This window comes from Mirounga leonina, unplaced genomic scaffold (genome assembly GCF_011800145.1).
Source record: "Mirounga leonina isolate KUSES-001 unplaced genomic scaffold, KU_Mleo_1.0 Mir_151, whole genome shotgun sequence".
Lineage (NCBI taxonomy): Eukaryota > Metazoa > Chordata > Mammalia > Carnivora > Phocidae > Mirounga > Mirounga leonina.
Window position 1 is genome coordinate 20,662,424 of NW_023270377.1, and position 12,861 is coordinate 20,675,284.

The 12,861-nt window shown below is 42.6% G+C and overlaps 1 protein-coding gene across 6 annotated transcripts in view; it reads left to right on the top strand.

The window, feature by feature from the left end:
- The window catches only part of MREG (melanoregulin), a 59,005-nt gene extending 46,383 nt beyond the window's left edge, over positions 1 to 12,622 (top strand). For 2 of the 6 annotated variants that reach the window (XM_035007203.1, XM_035007206.1), the window contains exons 3-5: positions 8,196 to 8,286; positions 9,532 to 9,695; positions 10,442 to 10,677. In XM_035007203.1, coding sequence (XP_034863094.1) covers positions 8,196 to 8,286; positions 9,532 to 9,695; positions 10,442 to 10,576 — 390 coding nt within the window. In that variant the 3' untranslated portion in view covers positions 10,577 to 10,677. Of the gene's footprint in view, positions 1 to 8,195; positions 8,287 to 9,531; positions 9,696 to 10,441; positions 10,678 to 11,304 lie in introns of those variants that run through there. The other 4 variants (XR_004679597.1, XR_004679598.1, XM_035007204.1 and 1 more) reach the window with 4 other exon arrangements.
- The last annotated feature ends 239 nt before the right edge of the window (positions 12,623 to 12,861 follow it).

The window sequence follows — 12,861 nt, forward strand, 5'->3', positions numbered from 1 at the left end:
GCCTGCTTCTCCCTCTCCCGCTCCCCCTGCTTCTGCTGTCTCACTCTCACTCTGTCAAATAAACAAAATCTTAAAAAAAAAGAAATTACGTTTTTAGAAATTTAAAGTTATATATATTTGACCCATGAACAACATGGGTTTGAACTGCATGGGTCCACTTATACAAGGAATTTTATTTTGATAAAAACAGTACAGTACTGTAAGTGCATTGACCCTATTTTCTTTTTTCTTTTCCTTATTATTTTAATAATATTTTCTCTATCTTACTTTATTATAAGAATACAGTATATAGTACACATAATATGCAAAATACATGTAAATCGTGTATGTTAATGGTAAGACTTCCGGTCAACAGGAGGCTATTAGTAGTATTTTTTTTTAAGATCTTATTTATTTGAGACAGACAGAGATAGCGACAGAGGGCATGAGGGGGGAGGAGAGAGAGAAGCCAACTCCCGCTTAGCAGGGAGCCCAACTTGGGGCTCGATCCCAGGACCCTGGGATCATGACCTGAGCCAAAGGCAGATGCTTAACCGACTGAGCCACCCAGGTGCCCAGTAGTTCAGGGAATCAAAAGTTATTCATGGACTTTTGACTTCATAGGAGGTCAGCACCCCTCACTCCCAAGCTGTACAGAGGTCAACGGTGGTATATTTCCTGTAGAAATGACCCCTTTGAGGTCCAGTGATGAAGGACTCACTATCTTACAAAGACTTCATTCTGAAAAGAAACTTCCTTCTTCCACTGATCTTCCTTCTTGGGGCTTTTCTACCTTTTAGTCTTAGTCCTGCATTTTGAGGATATATAGAGAAGAGAAAAGAAGAGGATCCTTCCTCCACATAGCAGCTGTTGAGGCTTGAAGAATGCCATCACGTACCCCCACAGCCCTGTGGTTTGCAGATCCGTCAGCCAGGCCGCCACGACATGGCTCCCAAGCACCTCATCTCGTCTTGGTCCCTCTCCTGGCTGTATCACTGTTGGACAGGATGCCTCTTTAGGCAGCCCCCCACCCCCCGGTGGTTCTGTGTGGAGTGCAGAGATGCTCATGATTAATGCAGTATAATATACATTCATTTAGGGGGCTACCTTTAGGGCAGGCTCCACGTGCTATTTATTTTGGGAAGCCCAGACTTGTGCTTGGCACAAAGCAAGTGCCGGAGAAATGCAGACTGAATGCCCCATTTTGGGTCGATTTGGAGCTTTTGGTTGATTCAAACCCTAGACCTGTCTTTGATGTGAACTGCTGTGCAAGTGGGTTCCTGCGTTGGCTGCTTTGGCTGTGTTCTGCTGTTTCAGCCTAACAGTAGGATATATCTCCATTTATTCCTAATAAATTTCAATGTATAGGTTTTATTTCATAGGCTTTATTTGTTGCATATTTTCAACTCTTGTTTCTCTCCTGCCATATATCAGCTACCTCTCCTACCTCTGTGGCCTTTGATTTCACGAAGTCAATGATAAAAATGATGACGAGGCCCCCACACTGAGCCCTGTCCTGCATTACTGAAAACCTTCCTCCAGACTGACATCAACAGTTTTGAGTACCCTTCAGTAGTTGCAAAACTACCCTCGTCTGCGTTATCCATCTCACATTTCTCTGTGAGAAGCAAACATGAGAGAATCTGTTAGCAGATGTGCCCCCACATATTACGTCTCTCTCTGACTTATCGGATATTTCCCACCATGTACGAAATGAAGGAAAACTGGACTAGAGATGCAGGCCATATGATTTTTTCTATCCTTTAGAGAATCTCTCTTCATCGTAAATAGAAAGTAATATGAGATGATATAAACTGGCAAAAATTGAAAGAAAGAGATAGCAGTTAACAGTGTTCAAAGGATTCACTTTACCAAGAAGCTGTCATTTTCAAGTAAAAGTATTGGGGTTCCATTCACTGTGCCATACCTTGATGTAGATGTTTAACTTCCGTACAAGGCAATGTATGGAATGTTGTTATAGCCAATGTGTCAGTGTTGAGCTGAAGTGGAAATTCCCAAAGGGAATTTTAGTTAGGTGATGCTAGAAAGAATGATGGGGAGCAAAAGGTCTTAAGGCATTTTTTAGTTTTAAGGCACATTTAGGAAAATACTGTAATTTTTTAGGGAACATTTTCTATAAAACAAATATATATACATTTTTAAAAGATTTTTATTTTTTTAAAGATTTTATTTATTTGAGACAGAGGGCAAGCATGAGTGGGGGAAGGGGCAGAGGGAGAGAGAGAAAAGGACAGTTTATATTCTGATACAGAATGATTGCTAAAATATATTAAGTGAAAAGCACAGGATATAGTATGCCAGCATTTATGGGGGAAAAAATGCAAGGGTGCGGGAGAAGTTGGTAACATTCCTTATTTGTAGAAAGGGCACTGATGGCTGGGGGACAGGGCCTTTATTACTTTTTGGATTGTGGATCATATGAATGTATTACCTAACTTACATAAACAAGCCGTAGATATGCAAGAAAAGGAAGCTGTGTTGGGGTAGCAACAATAACTAGTCACTCTTTTCTGTTTCCTTTCTTAAATTAAGGGTATGTAGACTTTGGAAGTAGATTTGAATTCTGGCTTGACTGCTACTGGAAGTTGAGCATGAGGGAAGTAACAACTCATGCAAAATTTGGGAAGGGCTCTTCTTGCCAATCAAATACAATAAAGACCATTTCTTAAAGTTCAGTTTGTGACTGTCTGATCTTGGGATATGGAATGAAGATGACGATGAAGCAGATTTAAGCCTGGGTATGAGCATCTTCTTCTCCTGAAGATGATTTTTGACCATCCAAGAAAGACAAAAACCAAGATATCCTAATGCTTGGGTTTCAGATGGTGAATAGGTTTTGACTCAAAGTTATTATGGATCAAAAGTTAACTTTGAACTGATCATTAGATCCAGACAGAAAGATTCAACATATGTTTGTAAGTAAGGGAATTGAGTGGTTAAGTCAATGGTAGCTGGACCCCTCTCCCCTCTTATAAGAACAGTCTTGCCCAAGTGAGAAGCTCTGCTCTGATGGACAGAATTTCAGGGGAGGCACCATAAAGCATTCCTTAGACCCAGAAGAGGACTGCTATTATATTTGTGTCATTGACTAAGTCACTTCTGGGACAGAAAGATCGAGCCATTAACACTGCATTCTCTGTAAGCCATAACCTCGCTCAGCTAAATAGGTCTATATGCTGAATGTTGTCCCCCAGGAGCAAGAGGTAGGAAAACATGAGACTAATATTTTGTGCGGTAGTTATAGTTTCCTTTTTGTTTATGTACTCAGTGAACGCACTTTGTAACATGAATCTTTCGGATGCAAGGACCAGAGAAAGAACTCCAGTTGTCTAAACCTACGTGGAATTGTCTTGGATAACAGAGAGTTCCAGAAGTAGGAATGACTTCAGATGAGATAGGATCCTGAGGCCCAGATGTCCTTAGGCTCTCTCTCTCTCTGATTCTTTCACCTTTGTCCTCCTCTGAGAGTTGACTTCTTCCTTAGGCTGACTCTTCTCAGGGTAGTCACAGAGATGGAGCAGTTCTAGTTAGTTCTAGGTTTCTTACCCTCTCACTACATTGTCCAGGGGAAGGGAGAACATCTCTCCTGGTCACTCGTGAAAGCCTCACAGATTTAGCTGCATCTCCTTTGATGAGCTGGGTTAGGTTCCCATTACTGCCCCAGTGGGGGTATGCTGACTGATGTGAGGTATTGGATTTCAAACCTGGCACCCCTTCAAAGGATTCTGATTTCATCAGCCTGGGAGATGGATCTCGTGCATTGGTATTTTAAAAATGCTCCCTGGATGATTCTAATATACAGCCAAAGTTGAGTGTACTACTGAGGAATAAGGTAAGAAAAAGAAGATGGGAAAGCAAACTTTTCATTTTCATTTTAGACCCTTCTGTTCTTTTAGGGCTTTTACTTCCATGTGATTATATTATTTTTATAACTAAAAATAAGTTGATCACTTTTGAAGTTGTTCCTAAGAGTTTAAGATGACTTAAAATATATATAGCCTCTTGTTAGAGTACATTTCTCTATATGCATACATCACCTTTTTTAGCAAGAAATGTCAAGTACTTTTAAACTGTCCCATTCATCCACAACCTCACAGTAATAGAGTCCTTTGTTCTCCTGTCTTCTTGTTGCCTCAGCCTTCTTATCTGGCCCGAATCTGGTGGGCCAACAAACAGAGAGGAGAAGCACCTCAGGAATATGCTCTACGTGCCCTCAGTAACACACTTTCAATCACATGTCTTTCACTTGGACTCGGCTCTCAAGTACCTTATGCAACCAATTCTTTCTTCCTTCCTTTTGGGGGGGGGGGCAGAGGAGGGGCAGAGGGAGAGGGATAAAGAGAATCTCAAACAGACTCCCTGCTGAGCATGGAGCCCGATGTGGGGCTCCCTCTCACGACCCTGAGATCATGACCTGAACCAAAATCAAGAATTGGAGGCTTAACTGACTGAGCCACACAGCCGCCCCCTGCATTATTTCTTTTATTACACCTTTGCTAATTGACTTATTGTCAAAGTTTCAGGCCACTGTATCAAGACGAGCACAATGTATTACATCAGGATTTAGCAAAAGACAAACAAGAGATAATTTTAGAAAATAAGACCAACTTTTGATGTCTAGTGGGTTTGAATTTCAACTCACTTGTGAAGAGTAATTGCTCTTTGTTATTTTTTTTTTAATTATTTATTTATTTTAGAGAGGGGGGAGGGGGAGAGGGAGAGAGAGAATCCCAAGTAGATTCTGGGCAGAGCACATAGCCCAGTGTGGGGCTCAATCCCAGGACCCCGAGATCACGACCTGAGCTGAAACCAAGAGCGGGACACTCAAATGACTGCTCCACCCAGGCACCCCTGGTCTCTGTTATTTTAAAATTATTTGTCTAAAAACAAAGTGTGACGACTTAAAAATTGTAGGACACCACAAGACTTGCTTTTCTCCAAGTATCAGGGAATAGGTGAGTTAGTTTGTTTAGCTGTGAGTAAGATTTTGTACATCACCGTTTCTCATTTGTTGCATTCAGATTCTGTTCTTTGGGGTCATCTTAAAGACAAATTCAAATTCCCTCCTCATTTATTTTATCAAAAGCCAATTCTTAGTTAAAACCCTACCCATGCTTCTACTGGTTTTAGAGCTTTACATTCTGCGCAAAACTTCCAGATACTTTCATATGTGATGATTATCCATGACCATTCTGTCAAAAGACGACAGTAATAATCCAGATATATGAAGCGCATGGTTTCATCCCGTTAATCTTAACAAGCACTTCCCGTGCACAAGTCAGTTGATGCATCATGTGGGGATCCGTCCATAGCAGATTTTTCCATGTCATAGTATTGCTTCTCCATCAAGCGCTTTTATTAGAATAACAGATACTGAAAGAGAACGAATTTGTAGGACATGCAGTGTTGGAATTTAAGAATAGCAAAATAGCTGATAGGTGGGCAGCAAGAAGAGAAAAGTTAAAAAAAAAAAAAGGTCTGAAGCTTGGACAGCTCAGTGAGGCTGGGGCTCTGAAAGGATAGGATTTGGCTACTTTGAGCTGAGGGAACAAGTTCTGGGGCATCAGCCAGAACTGGCCATCAGCCAGTCAGAAGAAGCCAAGAAAGCGGCTTAGAGACCTTGAATCACAAGTTAATGAAGCCACCTAGTGGTTTGTTACATGATTTAAGGTTGTGTGAAGACAGAAGGCAAAACTCATCTGCGGATTTTTTGATTGTGTGGGTTTCTTGAATCAAGTGTTTCTAAAAGCCCGATCACTTTCCATTTAAGGAGGACCCGTTTCATTGAGAATCAGCGCCACGCTGCTCTGTGTAATATTTTATTTATTTACAATCTTCTTTTTAGCAAAAAGGACCGAAGCAACTCACATGAAAAGACAGTGAGAGAGCACAAGACAGAAGATGAGAAGAGAAAAAGCATGAATAAAGACATAAAAAGTAGCTTGAATTTTTGGTCATTCAAAAATACTTACGAAATCCTATCAATTTTCCGTGAAAGGACTCTGTATTTTCATTTGGTGGAAACTGATCAGTTACAAATAATGTCCAGAATGATGCAACAGTTTTCAGGAAAAGTGAAACCATATCTGATGCTAAGAGCTGAGCACTTTTTCTTCTGGAGATCCTTCCAAATGAGATACTTCCCTCAATCCTCATGATAGAAACCATCCTGAGTCTTGGAAGATTGTTTCTTAATCGTGTCTACCCTGACTTGGAGGAGAATGTGCATCAAGCGCCCCTTTCAGGGCTTGCATGAGCACACGTGATCCTCAGAATAAGCCTCTGAGGTTGGTAGCACTTGTGTCCCCCTGCTGCACAAGAGGCCATGAGACACAGTTATGAACTTGCCCAAAGCCAGGCTGTTAAGAAATAATGGAGCCCGGACCCAGACCCGGGGCCCCAACCCGGGACCCCGACCCGGGCAGTATGGTTCTAGCCGCTGTGTTCTTTTCCAAGATGCTACGCCCTGAATGGCCAGTGTGGTACAATAAGGCCCATCCAATGAGAACAACAATACTTGAGGTTTCCCCCCAACTTACACACTCTGTAGGGGATTATATATATCACGCACTTTAACACAGTGCTCAAGATGAGGGCAAGGTTGCATATTTCCAAGATGAGTCCTTTAACTCTGCTTTCTTCTAGGGCACAGGCCTTATCGCTGACCCCAGTCACCACACATGTGGTGGGCACCACACATGTGCCCACACATGTACACACGCGTCTTAGGTTCAAAAACCGAAAAAAGAAAAAAAAAGAACAACCCACAGAAGACCAGGAAACAGTACTCAAATTCCCCACTTTCTGACTTCTAAAAAATGGCTGAAATCCTATGCCCTTTTGATGGCCTCTCCTTAGATACGAGACCTAAAACACAGTTGTAACAAAACCCCCTTTATTTTGCTGGTTTTTTGTTTTCAAAGTGGAATCTATAATTATTTGTGAATGGCAGCTAAATTGGTTTCTCTTAGCCAGTCATGAAAGTTGATTAGCAATGAGCAAGGCCAGCCTCGACAGGAACTATAGGGAAATAGTGTCATCATTGAAAGAAATGCGGTTAGAGAAGTCAGAGTATCACATACGTGGGTCTTAAATTGAGCATTAAGAATAGTTGTGTGGTTAATGTTTTTGCTGAAAGGAAAAGGTATTCTCCATAAAATGACTGTTCTGTGTAGATAAGGCTTCTTAACAATAAATGTCCATGACATTTAAAAGAAACACTTCGCTTAATAAAGATGCTTTTTTTTTTTTTTTTTAAGATTTTGTTTATTTATTTGACAGAGAGAGAGACACGGCGAGAGAGGGAACACAAGCAGGGGGAGTTGGGGAGGAAGAAGCAGGCTTCCCGTGGAGCAGGGAGCCCGACTTGGAGCTCATCCCAGGACCCTGGGATCATGACCTGAGCCGAAGGCAGATGCTTAACCACTGAGCCACCCAGGTGCCCCAGCTTAATAGATTCTAACGCTCCTGAAAGATTCAAGTTCTGTTTGGGGACCAATGTGATGGCCTACTACCCATAAGATTGAAATTTTCAGAATGATAGCTTTTTAATAGTTCTGAAGAATGCCTGAAAGATTCGCCCTATCATGGAACAGAAGTGAAAGAGAGTGATGATGACATATGGTGAAGAAAATGTTGGCTGGGAATCCAGAAACTTGGGATTCCCAGGTCTACTTCACTCTGATAATAAAGGAAGAAGAAATAAATTCTTGGTGTGTGTCGTTTTTCTCATGGACTTTGGACTCAGACCTGGATTCAAATACCAATTCTGGTACCAATTAGCTGCATGGTATTGGATTCCCCAGTTAACGTCTTTGGGCCTCGGTTTCTCAAGGGATAAAATGGCTTTGGTAATACATGGGTTTTATTAGGGGCTCACTGCATGCAGGTGTTGTGCTCCTATATACTTTTAATCTTAATAACGGTCTGGAATGAAGTCGTCACTGTTATCCCCACTTTACAGGTAAGAGCACTGAGACTGAGACCAGGAATGGGAGAGTTTAACGAATGCCCCGAAACTGGTAGCCGACGGATTCCTATGGACTCCTCCTCCCCCATGCCCTCCTCTCTTTCCAGACAGGTTTTGAAGCCTGGTGAAGAGGAGACCCACATGTTTCACTTAGCTTCCGTTTGGGAATTAGGTAGCAGTGGAGGCCGAGGGGTAAAAATAAAGCTGCATTTTCATTTTCCTACAGGAGTGGCAAAAACTCAACTACGATATCTACACCCTGCGGCAGATTCGGAGGGAAGTGAGAAATAGATGGAAACGCATTTTAGAGGATTTAGGTGAGTCTGAAAGTGATCATGGAATGGTGCAAATCACCAGTGGTGATCATTCTTCCCTGTCTTCTGCGTGCGTTGCGTAAAAGGCACGTCGGTGGCTGACTGATGGGAGCTGCCGCCTACTAATTACGGCCCCAAGCCTGTCCTCCTTGTATCCTCCAGCATAAACATCTGATATTTCTGTTACCACCAGCCCGTGTCTTGAGGACAAACTTTGCCATGTGCTCCTGCATCTGTCCTCAGTGTGGAGTATCCCAGGGCAGGGGAAGCAGGTGGGCACTACCACGGAATGTTTTGGGCAGTGTACTTCATGGATTGAACTAGATGAGCGTGATTGGCCAGTTAGGAGCCGCTGTCTAAGAAGAGGCAGGTTGGAGGAAATACTGTTTGTAAGAGAGACAGCGAAACTCGGTGTAGACTCTCAGAAGGAATAAAAGGTAGGGAAGCTTCCAAGTTGGGACATAACCTGTGGCATGGATATTGGGGATTGGTTTTTCTTAAGTCGGCTAGGGTCGTGCTGCAGTAAACACGGCCCCTCATGTTGTAAAATGACCTCGTTTTAGTATTTAAAGCGTGAGCATCTCGAGTTTGAAGTCCTCCATCCTTCTGCCTTGAAAGAGAACAGGACACCTTGGCATCATACCTTTTCACACGGGGTGTACCTGGTTGCTATCGCCAGCCTCCATTGCTTTAGTTGGGATACAGTGAGATGGGATGGACCCCTGCCCTCTTTACTCACCATTATTGTGACCTAATTGTCTCCTTTTATAATGTGAGTTACCCCAGGCAGGTGTAAATCTCTGAGTCTTTCATATTTTGGGGTGAGTAATTTTAACCAGACAATTGCCTCAGGGAAGGGCATCTGGGCTTGGAGACATAGAAGCCTGGAGACAACCACTTTGCAGGTCCCAAACTGCAAAGGCAGGTAGGGGAAGAGTAAGGAGTGGGAGGAGGATTTCAGTGCCAAAAAAAAAAAGTGGGGGGGCAGCAAGCTGTCAGTGCATGAGGATCTGAGGCTTAACTTGGAAGGGAAGTTAACGAAGAAAATTAAATGAGAAGAAATCTCAAAGGAGCTTTAATTAAAGACCCTATCAGTCACACTGACCTGGGAGGGAGCCCATGGAATGGTGCCTTGGCTCCTGATGTTTGTTTGGAGTCCACATCTGGGTGCCTTCTTAATCCCCTGTAGGACGGCCATTTCCTGTGACTACTGTATTTACATGAGGGGTAAAGTTTTTGTCCCCGTAGGTTTTCAAAAGGAAGCCGACTCTTTGTTGTCAGTGACGAAACTCAGCACCATCAGTGATTCTAAAAACACAAGGAAAGCTCGGGAGATATTGTTAAAACTGGCTGAAGAAACCAGTATTTTTCCAACAAGCTGGGAGCTCTCAGAGAGATACCTCTTTGTCGTGGTAAGTGGATGTATTTTTTTTTTTTTTTAAGGATTTTATTTATTTATTAGAGACAGAGCATGAGCAGGGGAGGAGCAGAGCCAGAGGGAGATAGAGGGAGAAGCAGATTCCCCGCTGAGCAAGGAGCCCAATGTGGGGCTCGAACTCAGGACCCCGGGATCATGACCTGAGCCGAAGGCAGACACCTAACCGACTGAGCCACCCAGGCGCCCCAGTGGATATATTTTTTTACATGCCCTCATTTTGCTTTAAATTTTTCTTTTCTGTTATTCCAAATACTCATCATTCCAGCACCACCAGCAACACCACAGCTCGAGGTGGTATCTTATACGCTGGTTTCTGGGGGCCGGCAGCATCAGAACCACCTGAAGGGCTTTAAATACTCAGATTTCTGGATTGCACTCAGCCCTATTGAGGCTCGGATTGTGGCTCAAGAATCTGTACTTTTCAGCCACTTCTGCTCTGCGGTCAGATTTTTGAACCATTTGTAGGTCAAAGAGCTGTGAGAAACATTGTGTATATAACCTAAGATTAAAAAAGCATTTGAAGGGACTCTAAGAGTGCGGAACGTTTCTTGGATAATGTACGCAAAGGGTTAAGGGGCATCTCTAAATTTGTTGAGAAAAATTGAAGAAATGTTTTACTTGCTCGTGATTATTTCTAGGGCGGGATTGTTACTGGATTGGTTTTCCCATCGACGTGGTTGAGTTCCCATCTTGACATTTGTATGTTTAAACCTTTGGCAGGATCGTCTCATTGCTCTTGATGCAGCAGAAGAGTTCCTTAAAATTGCCAGCCGAACTTACCCCAAGAAGCCTGGAGTCTCAAGCCTACCAGATGGCCAGAAAGAACTGCACTACCTTCCATTTCCAAGTCCGTAAAGGAGAGTCGAGGAGGCAGAATTGGGATTCCCCTCTACTGGTACTCAACAGCCAACCCAAGTTGGACAAATGCATATAGAAGACAGTAAGCAAGTGGAGGGTTAGCTAAGTGAAAAATGGTTCTAAATCCTATAAAAACTAAGGGTTTGGAATATTTGGTCTTCAAGAGGATGTCACTGTAAGGAGTATTCAGGTTGCGTTGAGATACACTGGTGATCTTGTATCAGGGAGTTGGCCGGTGGGATCTTTCCTCCTGGCTGATTATATTTCAAGAACCCACTGTCCCCACTTTGGTTTTGGTTGTGCAATAAGCCTATTGGGAGAATGGGATGTTCTAGGTGAGAAAACAGTAAGATTGATAGAGCTATCATTGAGCCCAAATATGGATTACTGAATTTTAAATAATCGTTATATAATATAGGCTAATGCCAAAATAATACCAGGCATTATATGACCTTTCTTTGATTTGGAGGATCCTTCAGAACCTTGCAGGTGTCAGAGGCATCATCTTGAGTATAAGTCATGATTATTCAGAGGTTCCGATGTAGCAGATAATAGAAATATCTAACAGTGCTGCCCAGAAGGGACTTCCAAACAGATCGATCCCAGGCAGAACTCCTTGCAGTGCCATGTCAAAAAGCTCCATCTTCAGTGGTGGGACTTGCATCTTAAATTCTCAACATTATCAATACCTGGTTACCTCATTTTGATGTCTCATCCATTTCTAGACCACAAGCCCTTGCTATGTTATCTGGGATAGCATCTATCAACTGAAACGTTTGGCCTTCACTTCTTTCTCTTCTCTTTAATCTGCTACTGGCTTTAGTGGCTGAGAGTCGCCCCTGCCCAGCGACCCGCAGCGCAGACTTGCAGCTCTGCGTGTGCGGGCGGTGTTGCAAGGAAGGTCATTGCTGGACTCTCTTCCCGTTCGGAGGAGGATTTTCAAGATGGAACAATGCTGCCAGTACGGCTTGCTTCTCTCTCCACAGACTGCGAAGTCCAGCCTCGGAAGTTACTTGCCACTTAAGCAAGGAGCTTGCAGGAAATAAATCATGGTTCACATTACTGAATAGACTTTCAGAAGCTGTCAGATGTATGGGTAGATTGCTGAGAACACTGGCAATATTTTTACTCCTACAGACTTTGCTCTTCTGAGTTCAGGTAAAAGGTAACTTGTCTTTAGTTTGTCCAGGGGATTGTGACTTGAAAACTTGCTGACCGGCTCTTTTGATAGTGTACACAAGGTTTGAAATATTTCTTAGAGGAGATACATGTTCTCCATTTCTTAATGCATTGCAGACCAATTTAACTGACATGTTTCAGGAAGATTCTTTCTAGTATAGTAAGTAAGTTAAAAGTTTTATTTTTTATATTTAACGCTTAACCTCTCTCTCATGTTGTTTAAAATTAGCCTGCAGACAATTTCCCTCACTTCTGTAGGCTCTTATGAGATAAACGTACAAAAAGTGAAACAAATAAAAACAAAACATACAAAAAATAAGCAATAAATCTTTGAAATCATATTGTTTTCATGTCTGTCCTTGGAATTCGTGTCTTGTCTTTCTGCTTTTTTTTTTATGAGATTGTTTGCGTCTTTGTAGAATAAATTGTAAACATTGTCTTTATTTTTGGTAATGTTTGAGTAAGGATAAGAATGTCTCTGTGATTATAAGACACATGGAAATATCCAGGAATTTTTCCTTGCAGGGAATTAAAAAGTTTCTCTATTTACTTTTCAGTTGAATGTGTGTGATATTTCCAAGAAATAAGAAGGAAGAGGTCATTCTTTCCATAGTCCCTTTAAAGTAAAGGGTAAAGAAGCTGATAGGCAAATGGGTTTAAGGACCTCCCGCTTGTCCTCAAGCCATTCAAAGGGCAGATCTGTGCTCAAGTCCAGGGGACACTGCAGTACCTGACAGGCTCAAGGGTGACTGCAGGGACCACTCCAGAACTCACACAGTATTCAGCAGGACCTGGATCCACAGATGTGCAGGGGCTGGAGGGTTTTCCTACTTTCTAAATGTCTCCCTCTTGACCACTGTAGTATTTCTCAAAGGTTCATTCGTATATACAGGGTGATTTCAGATGGTAGAGACGAATGGAAATTTCCATATTAAAAGTTACTTATTTTAGGGCGCCTGGGTGGCTCAGTTGGTTAAGCGACTGCCTTCGGCTCAGGTCATGATCCTGGAGTTCTGGGATCGAGTCCCACATCGGGCTCCCTGCTCAGCAGGGAGTCTGCTTCTTCCTCTGACCCTCTTCCCTCTCGTGCTCTCTATCTCTCA